This window comes from Ranitomeya variabilis, chromosome 7 (genome assembly GCF_051348905.1).
Source record: "Ranitomeya variabilis isolate aRanVar5 chromosome 7, aRanVar5.hap1, whole genome shotgun sequence".
NCBI classification, from domain to species: domain Eukaryota; kingdom Metazoa; phylum Chordata; class Amphibia; order Anura; family Dendrobatidae; genus Ranitomeya; species Ranitomeya variabilis.
In genome coordinates, this window is record NC_135238.1 from 19,158,349 (window position 1) to 19,175,908 (window position 17,560).

Consider the following 17,560-nt stretch of genomic DNA (forward strand, 5'->3'; position numbering starts at 1 on the left):
CCGCTATAGTGTCTCGAACTTAATGCTGTCTTGTATGTTATTCACATGACCGCTGCAGCCAATCACTGGCCTCAGTGATAGCGTTTGTATATATGGCATGTGACCACTGAGGCCAGTGATTGGTTGCGTAAATGATAAACTGGACATCATCATTTTATTGGGGGCTACCGAAGCCTCGGTGCGGAAATGACGGCTGATTCCAGGGGTACGTAATACCTATTTTTTAATTTAATACTGTTTCTTACTCTTTGGCCACTTTTGAAAAATTCCAAAAACTTTTTACATTTTAAAATCCTAAATCTATAAAATCTTAAATATCTTTTCAATTTTTTTTTTTTTTAAACTTATTTAATCTTGTTTTCACCATTCACATCCAGAGCTGCATTCACAATTCTGCTAGTTAAACAGATAACAGTTTAGCCCCACCCTCTGTCATGTGACAACTGTCCGTTGAGGTCCCATAATGCACTGCAGGCTGGTTAGCGGAAACCAGCTAACTTGCGAATTTAGCTTTTGATGTGTATGGAGAGAAAAAAAAAAACGTAAATAAAAAAAAAAAAAGAAAATTATGGGAAAGTGACAAAAGAGTAATTACTATTTTTTTTTTCTCAGCTACCTCCCCTCGAGTCTCTTCAGAGCTAGAACAGGCTCGACCCCAAACGAGCGGAGAGGAGGAGCTGCAATTACAACTGGCGCTCGCCATGAGCAGAGAGGTGGCCGAACAGGTGAGCCACCAGAATTACATTAATTTGCACCACATGTCTCAGCATGCCCAGCTTCGAAAGCATTTATATACCCAGGTAATGAAATTGCATTGTGTATTTACAAAGGAGGAGCGTATCCGGCGGGGAGACGACTTACGACTTCAGATGGCATTGGAGGAAAGCAGGAAGGACACTATCAAAGTCCCGAAAAAGAAAGGGGTAAGATGAGCAACACCAGACTCCCCCTCTGAGATATTCAGAATTCGGCAGTGGACTGCTGTACATGTATAGGTGCCGCGTGCAGTGTCGGACTGCGTTGGCAAAGGCCCACCCATATCATTGATTCCCTAGTATGCAAATTTACTTTTCCTTCTACCTGATATTAATTTACCTAGCTTGTTTAATGATCATTAGAGTATACCTTTTTGTATGAAAACTGTGAATCAAGCGTGATAGCACTGCTCATTAGCACTCCTTTCACAGGTACGGCCTACCGGAGGATTCTCCGGTTCAACCGTGGGCCAGTCCGAGCCTGGCCGCACGTCACCGGTATCACACATGTTATTTCCAAAAATCCTGCGCAATATGGTCCATGGGATGGGGGGTTAGGTACACCACTTTCTAATACTGTACAAATTGGCTTTGCTGACGCACATAGAAAATGATCAGCATCGTGTCTTTGTTGTTGTTTTTGTTTTTTTAATTAGTAATTTTGCTTTAAATCGGCAGCAACAGCATACTACATTGTTGGACCTCATGGACGCTTTGCCTGCAGGAGCCCCAACCTCGCAAAAGTCAGAACCTTGGGCAGCAGCATCAGCAACGGCAGCGAGTAAACAGCAAGACCCCTGGGGGAAATCAGCCACCCACTCTGCTGGAATTGATCCCTGGCAGTCCTTCGGTAAGTCCTCATTGTTTTTAATGTCTTTTTTTCCTGAAAACTACTATAATACTGCTCCTTTTAAGCAGGGAGAAACAGAGTCAGTTTACGCCATATAAATATAATATATATTTTATTAACATCAGCATTACAAAAACATCAAAAATATATGAAAGGACACATGAAAGGATACAGTGGAGACATATAGGTCTCAATAGTGATGACCCAGGGTTCAAAAACAAGAGGGGCCAAAGGCAAAGCAGGACAAAAAGTCATATGTCCAAATACAGTGGAAGAGGACCTGTGATCTAGATATACATTATCGTAATGAAATTGCCATTAGTTGTCATGTAGCAACATGTTATCCTTAAGGAATAATAATCTATTGTGCAAACAGGCAAATAAAGTGCAAGTGCATCGGGTAAATCAGTCACAGTTCCTATTTGGGCATATTGCTCAAATAATAAGAATAATAATGCTCAAAGTAAGGACATGGATAGTAAGTATTATTGGCAGTACTTACCGACACTGAGCATCCTGCCAACATACATTTTCGGTACGTCGCTTCTTCAGGGGGCTGCTCCTACGTACAATAATATAACTATTATAATACTGCCCCTATGTACAAGAATTTAACTACTATAATACTGCCCCTATGTAAAAGAATATAACTACTATAATACTGCTCCTATGTACAAGAATATAACTACTATAATACTGCTCCTATGTACAAGAATATAACTACTATAATACTGCCCCTATGTACAAGAATATAACTGCTATAATACTGCCCCTATGTACAAGAATATAACTGCTATAATACTGCCCCTATGTAAAAGAATATAACTACTATAATACTGCTCCTATGTACAAGAATATAACTACTATAATACTGCCCCTATGTACAAGAATATAACTACTATAATACTGCTCCTATGTACAAGAATATAACTACTATAATACTGCCCCTATGTACAAGAATATAACTGCTATAATACTGCCCCTATGTACAAGAATATAACTACTATAATACTGCCCCCTATGTACAAGAATATAACTACTATAATACTGTTTCCTATGTACAAGAATATAACTACTATAATACTCCTCCTATATACAAGAATATAACTACTATAATACTGCCCCTATGTACAATATAACTACCATAATACTGCCCCTATGTACAAGAATATAACTACTATAATACTGCTCCTATGCACAAGAATATAACTACTATAATACTGCCCCTATGTACAAGAATATAACTACTATAATACTGCCCCTATGTACAAGAATATAACTACTATAATACTGCCCCTATGTACAAGAATATAACTACTATAATACTGCTCCTATGTACAAGAATATAACTACTATAATACTGCCCCTATGTACAAGAATATAACTGCTATAATACTGCCCCTATGTACAAGAATATAACTACTATAATACTGCCCCCTATGTACAAGAATATAACTACTATAATACTGTTTCCTATGTACAAGAATATAACTACTATAATACTGCCCCTATGTACAATATAACTACCATAATACTGCCCCTATGTACAAGAATATAACTACTATAATACTGCTCCTATGCACAAGAATATAACTACTATAATACTGCCCCTATGTACAAGAATATAACTACTATAATGCTGCTCCTATGTACAAGAATATAACTACTATAATACTGCCCCTATGTACAAGAATATAACTACTATAATACTGCCCCCTATGTAAAAGAATATAAATACTATAATACTGCTCCTATGTACAAGAATATAACTACTATAATACTACTCCTATGTACAAGAATATAACTACTATAATACTGCCCATATGTACAAGAATCTAACTACTATAATACTGCTCCTATGTACAAGAATATAACTACTATAATACTGCCCCTATGTACAAGAATATAACTACTATAATACTGCCCCTATGTACAGGAATATAACTACTATAATACTGCTCCTATGCACAAGAATATAACTACTATAATACTGCCCCCTATGTACAAGAATATAACTACTATAATACTGCCCCTATGTACAAGAATATCACTACTATAATACTGTCCCCATGTACAAGAATATAACTACTATAATACTGCCCCCTATGTACAAGAATATAACTACTATAATACTGCCCCTATGTACAAGAATATAACTACTATAATGCTGTCCCCTATGTACAAGAATATAACTACTATAATACTGCTCCTATGTACAAGAATATAATTACTATAATACTGTCCCTATGTACAAGAATATATCTACTATAATACTGCTCCTATGTACAAGAATATAACTACCATAATACTGCCCTTATTGTGCTTGTACTATATTTACTACTGGGACAGATAAGGCGGGTGCAGGGTATTGGGTTAGTTTGCTTTTTGTCCTTGCACCTGCCCTTTCGGCCCCGTTCTCGGCACATACACAGGAGCTCAGTGTTGGAGTCAGCGTGACATGACATCATTCATTTGGAAAGTTTCTTGGCAATTCTGACACATTCCTCCATGTAAGGTCACAATGTAGCAGAAGAAAAATCTCTTGCTGGAATGTGGAGGAGGCCTCGGTCCAGGACAGGCACAAGTGTCTGAACATATGTCTGAGCTACCTTAAATAATAAAAGCCCACATTGTACGGTTTAGTAATATTCCCGTAACCGGACAGCAGAAATCCTATTACTAAACTATAACACAATTCTTCAATAATCGAGACCCTCCTGCCCCAACAAAGGAAACACCGAAACATGTAGTGTCACAATTTTAGATTAATAAATTTATTTTTTTATGACTGATATTTATCTTATTGTCTTTGACACTTATTTATGTTACAGGTACAAAACCCTCCGCCAACAGCGATCCTTGGGGACCAAGTTCAGCTACTACAACGAAGTCTCTTCCAAAAAGCCAGGACCCCTGGGCACCTCCACAGGCGGCGGGATCAGCTAATTCCACAGCGGACCCTTGGGGACCTGCTCCAGGGGTCAAGACAAGTAAAAGCACAGGTAGACAAAGCTCGAGTCTTTGAAGGGGCTGTGTGGTGTATTTCCATTTTCTGACAGCAAGCAGTGGTCTGGAAAGCTGTCAGAACTTTTGACTGTTTCACTATTTTCTTTTTCTTTCCATTAATCCCTTTAAATTAACTTTGTTTTTCCCAATAGGAAGTTCCTCCTTTGACCCCTTCAGCAATTTAAATGGGACGGCAAAAGACGATTTCTCAGAGTTCGACAACCTGCGATCCTCCGCCAAAGTATCAGGTGAGAAATGTGTAGTCTAAAAAAGAAAAACTAAGAGCTGGTTTTGTAGTTCGATACCCAAAAATGTTGGATAGGCTGTGGGATTAGCCCTGACAGATATTGGCTGGTGTGGGTCATACCTGCCTTGTCCTAGTATTAGTCTTTCTATAGGAGGAGGTGAGCTGTGACATCAGCTATTGTAAATGCTGGATCCTGTGTTATCTACTGTATATAGAGGTGTTATCAGTCATTGTACAGGAGAAGGTGAGCTGTGACATCAGCTATTGTGAATGGTGGATCCTGTGTTATCTACTATATACAGAGGTGTTATCAGTCATTGTACGGGAGGAGGAGGTGAGCTGTGACATCACCTATTGTGAATGGTGGATCCTGTGTTATCTACTGTATATAGAGGTGTTATCAGTCATTGTACAGGAGGAGGAGGTGAGCTGTGACATCACCTATTGTGAATGGTGGATCCTGTGTTATCTACTATATACAGAGGTGTTATCAGTCATTGTACGGGAGGAGGAGGTGAGCTGTGACCACCTATTGTGAATGGTGGATCCTGTGTTATCTACTGTATATAGAGGTGTTATCAGTCATTGTACAGGAGGAGGTGAGCTGTGACAGCTATTGTGAATGGTAGATCCTGTGTTATCTACTGTATATAGAGGTGTTATCAGTCATTGTACAGGAGGAGGAGGTGAGCTGTGACATCACCTATTGTGAGTGGTGGATCCTGTGTTATCTACTGTATATAGAGGTGTTATCAGTCATTGTACAGAAGGAGGAGGAGGTGAGCTGTGACATCACCTATTGTGAATGGTGGATCCTGTGTTATCTACTGTATATAGAGGTGATATCAGTCATTATACAGGAGGAGGAGGTGAGCTGTGACATCACCTATTGTGAATGGTGGATCCGGTGTTATCTACTATATATAGAGGGGTTATCAGTGATTATACAGGAGGGGAGGAGGTGAGCTGTGACATCACCTATTGTGAATGCTGGATCCTGTGTTATCTACTATATATAGAGGTGTTATCAACTGTATATAGAGGTGTTACCAGTCACTGTAGAAGAGCAGGAGGTGAGCTGTGACATCACATATTGTAAATGCTGGATCCTGTGTTATCTACTATATATAGAGGTGTTATCAGTCATTGTACAGGAGGAGGTGAGCTGTGCCATCACATATTATAAATGCTGGATCCTGTGTTATCTACTATATATAGAGGTGTTATCTGTCATTGTACAGAAGGAGGTGAGCTGTTACATCACCTATTGTGAATGATGGATCCTGTGTCAAAGTACTGTATACAGTGGCATGTAAAAGTTTGGGCACCCCTGGTGAAGCACATTGAAGGTGAAATGATCTCTGAAAGGCCTAAAGTGAAAGATGACACGTTTTCTTTGTATTTTAGGCAAAAAAAAAATAAAAAAAAATTATATATATATATATATATATATACACACTCACCGGCCACTTTATTAGGTACACCATGCTAGTAACGGGTTGGACCCCCTTTTGCCTTCAGAACTGCCTCAATTCTTCGTGGCATAGATTCAACAAGGTGCTGGAAGCATTCCTCAGAGATTTTGGTCCATATTGACATGATGGCATCACACAGTTGCCGCAGATTTGTCGGCTGCACATCCCAAAGATGCTCCATACAAGGCAGGATGGATCCATGCTTTCATGTTGTTTACGCCAAATTCTGACCCTACCATCCGAATGTCGCAGCAGAAATCGAGACTCATCAGACCAAGCAACGTTTTTCCAATCTTCTACTGTCCAATTTCGATGAGCTTGTACAAATTGTAGCCTCAGTTTCCTGTTCTTAGCTGAAAGGAGTGGTACCCGGTGTGGTCTTCTGCTGCTGTAGCCCATCTGCCTCAAAGTTCGACGCACTGTGCGTTCAGAGATGCTCTTAGGCCTACCTTGGTTGTAACGGGTGGCGATTTGAGTCACTGTTGCCTTTCTATCAGCTCGAACCAGTCTGCCCATTCTCCTCTGACCTCTGGCATCAACAAGGCATTTCCGCCCACAGAACTGCCGCTCACTGGATTTTTTTTCTTTTTCGGACCATTCTCTGTAAACCCTAGAGATGGTTGTGCGTGAAAATCCCAGTAGATCAGCAGTTTCTGAAATACTCAGACCAGCCCTTCTGGCACCAACAACCATGCCACGTTCAAAGGCACTCAAATCACCTTTCTTCCCCATACTGATGCTCGGTTTGAACTGCAGGAGATTGTCTTGACCATGTCTACATGCCTAAATGCACTGAGTTGCCGCCATGTGATTGGCTGATTAGAAATTAAGTGTTAACAAGAAGTTGGACAGGTGTACCTAATAAAGTGGCCAGTGAGTGTCCCCTAATCTGAACATCATTAAAAATCTGTGGTTATGCCTTAAAATAGCAGAGGATAAAAGATGACTCAGGAATCTCACAGAACTGGAGGAATTCTGCAAGGAAGACTGGATGAAAATCCCTCAAACAAGAAGTGAAAGACTCTTGTCTGGCTACAAAAAGTGTTTACAAACTGTGATACTTGCAAAAGGGGGTGCTACTAGGTACTAACCATGCAGGGTGCCCAAACTTTTGAATCTGCTCATTTTTATTTTGTAATTTTTAAAATGTGAAAGATGAAAATATACTGTATATTTTTATTTTATTGCCTAAAATACAAAGGAAGTGTGTCATCTTTAACTTTAGGCCTTTTAGAGATCATTTCATCTTCACCTTCTAAACTTTTCACAATAACAGTAATTTTGACCAGGGGTGCCCAAACTTTTGCAGAACACTGTAGAGGTGTTAGCTGCTATTTACAATATCAATATCCTATAGCTTTAATCAGTCAATATTTTGCATACCACTATGGTAAGCCCTGTCATAGTCCTTTCTCCTCCTGTGTGCGGCACTATAGTCGGTCCTCCTGAGTGCGGCACTGTGGTCGGTCCTCGTACATGCGGCACTGTGGTCTCTCCTTCTGAGTGTGGCACTGAGGTCGGTCCTCCTGCATGCGGCACTGTGGTCGGTCCTCCTGCGTGAGGCACTATGGTCGGTCCTCCTGCGTGAGGCACTATGGTCGGTCCTCCTGCGTGAGGCACTATGGTCGGTCCTCCTGCGTGCGGCTCTGTGGTCTCTTCTCCTGCGTGTGGCACTATGGCTGCTCCTGCTATGTGAGGCACTATGGTCGGTCCTCCTGCGTGAGGCACTATGGTTGGTCCTCCTGCGTGCGGCACTGTGGTCTCTCCTGCATGTGGCACTATGGTCGGTCCTCCTGCGTGAGGCACTATGATCGGTCCTCCTGCGTGCGGCACTACGGCTGCTCCTCGTGCGCGTGGCACTATGGTCGGTCCTCCTGCGTGTGGCACTATGGTCGGTCCTCGTACATGTGGCACTATGGCTGGTCCTTGTGCGTATGGCACTATGGTCGGTCCTCCTGCGTGCTGCACTATGATCGGTTCTCCTATGTGTGGCACCATGGCTGGTCCCCTTGCGTGCGGCACTATGGTTGGTCCTCCTAGGTGCAGCACTATGGTCGGTCCTCGTGCATGCGGCACTATGGTCAGTCCTCCTAGGTGCGGCACCATGGCTGGTCTCCTTGCGTGCGGCATTATGGTCAGTCCTCGTGCGTGTGGCACTATGGTCGGTCCTCATGCGTGCTGTACTATGGTCGGTCCTCGTGCACTATCATCGGTCGTCCTGCGTGCGGCACTATGGCTGGTCCTTGTGCATGTGGCACTATGGTCGGTCCTCGTGCATGCGGCACTATGGTCAGTCCTCCTAGGTGCGGCACTATGGTTGGTCTTCCTGAGTGTGGCACTATGGCTGGTCCCCTTGCGTGCGGCACTATGGTCAGTCCTCGTGCGTGTGGCACTATGGTCAGTCCTCCTACGTGCGGCACTATGGTCGGTCCTCCTGCGTGTGGCACTATGGCTGGTCCTTGTGCATGTGGCACTATGGTCGGTCCTCCTGCGTGCGGCACTATGGTCAGTCCTCCTAGGTGTGGCACTATGGTCGGTCCTCCTGCGTGCGGCACTATGGTCGGTCCTCGTGCATGCGGCACTATGGTCAGTCCTCCTAGGTGCGGCACCATGGCTGGTCTCCTTGCGTGCGGCATTATGGTCAGTCCTCGTGCGTGTGCCACTATGGTCGGTCCTCATGCGTGCTGTACTATGGTCGGTCCTCGTGCATGCGGCACTATGGTCAGTCCTCCTACGTGCGGCACTATGGTCAGTCCTCCTGCGTGTGGCACTATCATCGGTCGTCCTGCGTGCGGCACTATGGCTGGTCCTTGTGCATGTGGCACTATGGTCGGTCCTCGTGCATGCGGCACTATGGTCAGTCCTCCTAGGTGCGGCACTATGGTTGGTCTTCCTGAGTGTGGCACTATGGCTGGTCCCCTTGCGTGCGGCACTATGGTCAGTCCTCGTGCGTGTGGCACTATGGTCAGTCCTCCTACGTGCGGCATTATGGTCGGTCCTCCTGCGTGTGGCACTATGGCTGGTCCTTGTGCATGTGGCACTATGGTCGGTCCTCCTGCGTGTGGCACTATGGCTGGTCCTTGTGCATGTGGCACTATGGTCGGTCCTCCTGCGTGCGGCACTATGGTCAGTCCTCCTAGGTGTGGCACTATGGTCGGTCCTCGTGCATGCGGCACTATGGTCGGTCCTCGTGCATGCGGCACTATGGTCAGTCCTCCTAGGTGCGGCACTATGGTCGGTCCTCCTGTGTGCTGCACTATGGTTGGTCCTCCTGAGTGTGGCACTATGGTCGGTCCTCCTGTGTGCTGCACTATGGCCGGTCCTCGTGCATGCGGCACTATGGTCAGTCCTCCTAGGTGCGGCACTATGGTCGGTCCTCCTGAGTGTGGCACTATGATCGGTTCTCCTGCGTGTGGCACTATGGCTGGTCCTCGTGCATGTGGCACTATGGTCGGTCCTCCTGCGTGTGGCACTATGGCTGGTCCTCGTGCATGTGGCACTATGGTCGGTCCTTGTGCATGTGGCACTATGGTCGGTCCTCGTGCATGCGGCACTATGGTCAGTCCTCCTAGGTGCGGCACTATGGTCGGTCCTCCTGAGTGTGGCACTATGATCGGTTCTCCTGCGTGTGGCACTATGGCTGGTCCTCGTGCGTGTGGCACTATGGCTGGTCCTCGTGCATGTGGCACTATGGTCGGTCCTTGTGCATGTGGCACTATGGTCGGTCCTTGTGCATGTGGCACTATGGTCGGTCCTCCTGCGTGTGGCACTATGGCTGGTCCTCGTGCATGTGGCACTATGGCTGGTCCTCGTGCATGTGGCACTATGGTCGGTCCTTGTGCATGTGGCACTATGGTCGGTCCTCGTGCATGCGGCACTATGGTCAGTCCTCCTAGGTGCGGCACTATGGTTGGTCCTCCTGAGGGTGGCACTATGGTTGGTTTTCCTGCGTGCGGCACTATGAGTCTGTGTGTACTGCGCTCAGTCCTATGCATCCCCCTGCAGTCATTCTGTCTCCCACCCCTCTCCTCCCATCCCTGCCTGGTGCCATGGCTCCGTAGCAGCTGTATACTCTGATGAATCAGGGAGTGCAGCCTTCTTCTTCTAGAGTTAATCACCACTTGTTTCGCATCCAGAACATTCCTCTGGCGTCTGAGACTGTGCAAGAATTCTCTCCTTGGAAAGCGCATGGTGAAATCTGATGCATCCCAGGTGACGGGGAGAGTCCAACATCTGGCAGAACGGCCCCTTATAATGTGTGGCAGCTCTGGATGGGGCGCGGGGTCAGAGGTCACACATGTGCTGTGTAGTTTAGGGACATGCAGAAGGGGAAGGAAGAGGCCCGCTCCGCCATCTGAAGACAGACCCTTGCCTGATGCAATGTGCCGCAGCTGGGAACAACTGCATGCAGCTTGTTCTGTATATGGGGGATCGGTGATTTTTTTTTCCAGTGTTTGTGGTACTACAACCCCCAAAAGAAAGCCCTTAATGTACAATGCAATTGTGAAAAAACGATTTTTCTCCTGTTTTCTGACCCGAGATATAATGACTAAAGTTACAGGCCTGATCCGTGAGGCTGCACTACTGAGACAGTGATGACTCCTAGGCGCAGCGCCGTCACCGAGAGCTTGTGCTAAGCACAGTCTTGTGTTATCTCTTCCAGCCGACTCCATATCAACTCTCCCATCCCTGCGCAGCGGCACCACGAGTCCCGACCTCTTCGATTCACAGGCCACCACTCCCACCAGCATCGGCAAACAGAGCATAGCCCGGAAGACCCCAGAGTCCTTCCTGGGACCCAACGCTGCCTTAGTAAACCTGGACACGCTGGTTACGATGCCTGCTCATCCCGCCCCGACGTTCAACCCCTTCTTGGCATCAGGTAGGAGCCAAGTGGCATCAGGTACAGTGCTGGATGTAGTGCGGAGCGTGGTGGATGTAGCGGAGCCGCACAGCTCAGATTGGGCGCACCGATAAAGATATCACTCTAGTCTTCAACCCGTCCCCACCGCGGACAATTTTTATTTTCAGATTTTTGTTTTTCCATCCTCTCCTGCCAAGATCAATAACTATTTTTTCTAATTTTCCCTCCACGTAGCCATACAAGGGCTTGTTTTCTGCGGAACGAGTCATCGTTTTGATCAACATCATTAATTTTACCATTTAATTTTTAATGCGGCGAAATGGTGGAAAAAAAAAATCCCTAAATTCCGCTACTTTTTTTTTGTGTGTTTTGTTTTTACAGCGTTCAGTATGCGGTAATAATGACCTGACATCGTGATTTTGCAGGTCAGTACGATTACGGCGATACCAAACTCGTATAGGTATCGTTTATATTTGTGGTTAACAAAAATATTCTGAACTTTGTAAAAAAAATCTTTTATAAATTTGTGTTTGTGTCACCAATTTCTCAGATCCGTAAGTTTTTTTCATTTTTTCGTCCGGGCTGATATTTTGTTGCATTTTTTTAATTTATTTATCAGAAAAATGTAAATTCTGGCCTATCGATTTCTTTTCTTAGCGTTTACAGAACGGGCTAAATAAGTATTGTGTTTTGATTGATCAAACTTTATTTTCCTATATACCATATTTTTTTATTTCTTTTTGCTTTGGGGAAACTGAAGTGATTCAAAGTTTTAGGTTTTTACTAATATATATATATATATATATATATATATATATATATATATATATATACAGTGCCTAAAAGTAGTATTCAACCCCCTGCAGATTTAGCAGGTTTAATAAGATGCAAATAAGTTAGAGCCTTCAAACTTCAAACAAGAGCAGGATTTATTAACAGATGCATAAATCTTACAAACCAAAAAGTTTTGTTGCTCAGTTAAATTTTTATAAATTTTAAACATAAAAGTGTGGGTCAATTATTATTCAACCCCTAGGTTTAATATTTTGTGGAATAACCTTTGTTTGCAATTACAGCTAATAATCGTCTTTTATAAGACCTGATCAGGCCGGCACAGGTCTCTGGAGTTATCTTGGCCCACTCCTCCATGCAGATCTTCTCCAAGTTATCTAGGTTCTTTGGGTGTCTCATGTGGACTTTAATCTTGAGCTCCTTCCACAAGTTTTCAATTGTGTTAAGGTCAGGAGACTGACTAGGCCACTGCAACACCTTGATTTTTTGCCTCTTGAACCAGGCCTTGGTTTTCTTGGCTGTGTGCTTTGGGTCGTTGTCTTGTTGGAAGATGAAATGACGACCCATCTTAAGATCCTTGATGGAGGAGCGGAGGTTCTTGGCCAAAATCTCCAGGTAGGCCGTGCTATCCATCTTCCCATGGATGCGGACCAGATGGCCAGGCCCCTTGGCTGAGAAACAGCCCCACAGCATGATGCTGCCACCACCATGCTTGACTGTAGGGATGGTATTCTTGGGGTCGTATGCAGTGCCATCCAGTCTCCAAACATCACATGTGTGGTTGGCACCAAAGATCTCGATCTTGGTCTCATCAGACCAGAGAACCTTGAACCAGTCAGTCTCAGAGTCCTCCAAGTGATCATGAGCAAACTGTAGACGAGCCTTGACATGACGCTTTGAAAGTAAAGGTACCTTACGGGCTCGTCTGGAACGGAGACCATTGCGGTGGAGTACGTTACTTATGGTATTGACTGAAACCAATGTCCCCACTGCCATGAGATCTTCCCGGAGCTCCTTCCTTGTTGTCCTTGGGTTAGCCTTGACTCTTCGGACAAGCCTGGCCTCGGCACGGGAGGAAACTTTCAAAGGCTGTCCAGGCCGTGGAAGGCTAACAGTAGTTCCATAAGCCTTCCACTTCCGGATGATGCTCCCAACAGTGGAGACAGGTAGGCCCAACTCCTTGGAAAGGGTTTTGTACCCCTTGCCAGCCTTGTGACCCTCCACGATCTTGTCTCTGATGGCCTTGGAATGCTCCTTTGTCTTTCCCATGTTGACCATGTTTGAGTGCTGTTCACAAGTTTGGGGAGGGTCTTAAATAGTCAGAAAAGGCTGGAAAAAGAGATATTTAATCCAAACATGTGAAGCTCATTGATCTTTGTGCCTGAACTACTTCTTAATACTTTAGGGGAACCAAACAGAATTCTGGTGGGTTGAGGGGTTGAATAATAAATGACCCTCTGAAAAAATTTTTCACAATTTAAAAAAAAAAAGAAACAAATAAATAACATTCTTTTTTGCTGCAGTGCATTTCACACTTCCAGGCTGATCTACAGTCCAAATGTCACAATGCCAAGTTAATTCCAAATGTGTAAACCTGCTAAATCTGTAGGGGGTTGAATACTACTTGTAGGCACTGTATATATATATTTTTAAGTCCCCCTATCTCCTATGAAGCGCAGCCACGGGATGAGCTTCACCGATATACCATGATAGCTGCGATGAGCAGCCCAAGTCAAGGCTACCCATTGTCTACTTATGTCGGAGCCATCTCTGAGCACGCTTTTTGACACTTGCACCATATTATGGCTTGGGAAGTGAAGGGGTTAATGCAACACCAAGATCAATAATAGCTTAAAGCCATAACATCTTACGCACGTCCTCAGCAGTTTTTCTGATACATAGCTCCAAATGCCCTGCATAGATGTAGTTACATGACAAAAATGTTGTACCTGTGGCCACCACTAGTGGGAGCCTTCTGAAGACAAATTATATCGGAGTTCAACCAGATCTTTCTCTGACTAGTGGCGACTGCAGGTACTACAATTTTTATCATGTATCTCTGTGCTATGCAGGGGGGGATTGGAGCTTTGTATCAGAAAAAAAGGAGGTCAGAGCTCTATAAAGATATGTTAGGAAATGCAGATTTGGACTCCAGAAGGTGCACTGTAAATACCAGCATAGACACCAGGCTCAAGTCTCAGAAGTACGTACAGACCAAAAGTTTGGACACACCTTCTCATTTAAAGATTTTTCTGTATTTTCAGGACTATGAAAATTGTACATTCACACTGAAGGCATCAAAACTATGAATTAACACATGTGGAATTATATACTTAACAAAAAAGTGTGAAACAACTGAAATTATGTCTTATATTCTAGGTTCTTCAAAGTAGCCACCTTTTGCTTTGATGACTGCTTTGCACACTCTTGGCATTCTCTTGATGAGCTTCAAGAGGTAGTCACCGGGAATGGTTTTCCAACAATCTTGAAGGAGTTCCCAGAGATGCTTAGCACTTGTTGGCCCTTTTGCCTTCACTCTGCGGTCCAGTTCACCCCAAACCATCTTGATTGGGTTCAGGTCTGGTGACTGTGGAGGCCAGGTCATCTGGCGTAGCACCCCATCACTCTCCTTCTTGGTCAAATAGCCCTTAAACAGCCTGGAGGTGTGTTTGGGGTCATTGTCCTGTTGAAAAATAAATGATGGTCCAACTAAACGCAAACCGGATGGAATAGCATGTCGCTGCAAGATGCTGTGGTAGCCATGCTGGTTCACTATGCCTTCAATTTTGAATAAATCCCCAACAGTGTCACCAGCAAAGCACCCCCACACCATCACACCTCCTCCTCCATGCTTCACGGTGGGGACCAAGCATGTAGAGTCCATCCGTTTACCTTTTCTGTGTCGCACAGAGACACGGTGGTTGGAACCAAAGATCTCAAATTTGGACTCATCAGACCAAAGCACAGATTTCCACTGGTCTAATGTCCATTCCTTGTGTTCTTTAGCCCAAACAAGTCTCTTCTGCTTGTTGCTTGTCCTTAGCAGTGGTTTCCTAGCAGCTATTTTACCATGAAGGCCTGCTGCACAAAGTCTCCTCTTAACAGTTGTTGTAGAGATGTGTCTGCAGCTAGAACTCTGTGTGGCATTGACCTGGTCTCTAATCTGAGCTGCTGTTAACCTGCGATTTCTGAGGCTGGTGACTCGGATAAACGTATCCTCAGAAGCAGAGGTGACTCTTGGTCTTCCTTTCCTGGGGTGGTCCTCATGAGAGCCAGTTTCTTTGTAGCGCTTGATGTTTTTTGCCACTGCACTTGGGGACACTTTCAAAGTTCCCCAATTTTTCAGACTGACTGACCTTCATTTATTAAAGTAATGATGGGCACTTGTTTTTCTTTACTTAGAATTTGTATTATGGCAGGAAAAAAGCAGCTAACAGTCTATTCAGTAGGACTATCAGCTGTGTATCCACCAGACTTCTGAACAACACAACTGATGGTCCCAACCCCATTTATAAGACAAGAAATCCCACTTATTAAACCTGACAGGGCACACCTGTGAAGTGAAAACCATTCCCGGTGACTACCTCTTGAAGTTCATCATGAGAATGCCAAGAGTGTGCAAAGCAGTCGTCAAAGCAAAAGGTGGCTACTTTGAAGAACCTAGAATATAAGACATAATTTCAGTTGTTTCACACATTTTTGTTAAGTATATAATTCCACATGTGTTAATTCATAGTTTTGATGCCTTCAGTGTGAATGTACAATTTTCATAGTCATGAAAATACAGAAAAATCTTTAAATAAGAAGATGTGTCCAAACTTTTGGTTTGTACTGTAGCTTGTGAATACCGTGCATGTGGTATAGAAGGGAGATTTAACCCTTGGATCACAGCGGAGGGCTGCATTACAGAATGGCAAATAAGTTAATTCGGTGTCCTGAAGCTCCTAATCAGCCCCCGGCCCCCTGAGATGTCCATGTGTGTCCCACCGACCTTGGAGGAGGCTCCCCGGACACTGTAATTGGCTCTGGCACCCGGCCAGAACCTCTTAATACAGGAGAAAGTGTCTTTCCTGTGTTTTTCCTGTCTGCCTGGAAATCGGAAATGACCTGTTTACATTAGGGATTCCTGAAATACCTTGTAAGCCGCCCACACTCCCTCCAGTCACAGCAGCATAAAGAGGCCTCTCACAAAGCCGGGACATGGGGACAGCCTCTGCCGGACCCACAGGAACTTCCCAGGGCGCCCGCATCTTTCTCTAGTTTTAGAGCAATTTAATCATTTCATGTGTCGTTCCGCTTCCTGAGATACAAAAGGCTCCTACGTTTGTTTCTCAGGCCCATCCAAGTTGTAAGAACATCTTCAAGTCTGTAAATTGGAGGTGGGGGGACTAGAGGCCCCAGTGACATGTGGCCCCAGGATTAGAATTTACTTATGGTGGCGCGGTTACAATTTAAATTACAGACTGTGGGACGCCCTGCCCCCGGATATATGTATATTATATATACTGCATACGTGTCTGCACTCATTACTATAAAATTAGATTTACTAGTTTTTAAATGTTTTTTTTTTTCTAAAAGCAGCATTTCCTGAAGCCATTTATGTATATGCCTATTTCCACCTCTCCACACTCCATGTCCGATTCCCCGCCCCAATAACCATCTCCCTATGTCCCATTCCCCGTCCCACCATGTCCCATCCCCCACCTCTCCATGTCTCATTCCTCGCCCCTCCATGTCCCATTCCTTGCCTCTCCATGTCCCATTATTTCCCCCTCCATGTCCCATTCCCCGTCCCTCCATGTCCCATCCCCCATCTCTCCATGTCTCATCCCTCGCCCCTCCATGTCCCATTCCTTGCCTCTCCATGTCCCATTCCTCTCCATGTATCATTCCTCGCCCCTCCAAGTCCCATTCCTCACCAATTCATGTCCCATTTCCCGCATCTCCATGTCCCATTCCATGCCTCTCCATGTCTCATTCCTTGCCCCTCCAAGTCCCATTCCTCACCAATTCATGTCCCATTCCTTGCCTCTCCATGTCTCATTCCTTGCTCCTCCATGTCTCATTCCCCGTCCCTCCATGTCCCATTCCTCACCCCTTCATGTCCCATTCCTCACCCCTTCATGTCCCATCCCTCGCCTCTCCATGTCCCATCCCTCGCCCCTCCATGTTCCATCCCCCGCCTCTCCATGTCTCATTCCTCACCTCTCCATGTCCCATTCCCTGTCCCTCCATGTCCCATTCCTTGCCTCTCCATGTCCCATCCCTCGCCCCTCCATGTCCCATTCCTCGCCTCTCCATGTCTCATTCCTCGCCTCTCCATGTCCCATTCCTTGCCTCTCCATGTCTCATTCCTTGCCCCTCCATGTCTCATTCCCCGTCCCTCCATGTCCCATTCCTCACCCCTTCATGTCCCATTCCTCACCCCTTCATGTCCCATCCCTCGCCTCTCCATGTCCCATCCCTCGCCCCTCCATGTTCCATCCCCCGCCTCTCCATGTCTCATTCCTCACCTCTCCATGTCCCATTCCCTGTCCCTCCATGTCCCATTCCTCGCCTCTCCATGTCCCA

The 17,560-nt window shown here is 45.1% G+C and overlaps 2 protein-coding genes across 6 annotated transcripts in view; one reads left to right on the forward strand and one right to left on the reverse strand.

Moving 5' to 3' along the window:
- B9D1 (B9 domain containing 1) overlaps nt 1-17,560 on the reverse strand; it is a 180,494-nt gene that overhangs the window by 49,013 nt on the left and 113,921 nt on the right. The window contains exon 8 of one of the 2 annotated variants that reach the window (XR_013217996.1): nt 1,829-2,167. The exons of the other annotated variant lie outside the window; for it this stretch is intronic. The gene's annotated coding sequence lies outside the window, so the exon portion shown is untranslated. Of the gene's footprint in view, nt 1-1,828; nt 2,168-17,560 lie in introns of those variants that run through there. 2 annotated transcript variants of the gene reach the window in all.
- EPN2 (epsin 2) overlaps nt 1-17,560 on the forward strand; it is a 55,211-nt gene that overhangs the window by 33,287 nt on the left and 4,364 nt on the right. For 3 of the 4 annotated variants that reach the window (XM_077274381.1, XM_077274379.1, XM_077274380.1), the window contains exons 3-8: nt 613-725; nt 831-923; nt 1,434-1,605; nt 4,437-4,607; nt 4,764-4,859; nt 10,997-11,215. In XM_077274381.1, the coding sequence (XP_077130496.1) occupies nt 613-725; nt 831-923; nt 1,434-1,605; nt 4,437-4,607; nt 4,764-4,859; nt 10,997-11,215 (864 nt within the window). Of the gene's footprint in view, nt 1-612; nt 726-830; nt 924-1,433; nt 1,606-4,436; nt 4,608-4,763; nt 4,860-10,996; nt 11,216-11,578; nt 11,623-17,560 lie in introns of all 4 variants that reach the window. The other variant, XM_077274382.1, reaches the window with a different exon arrangement.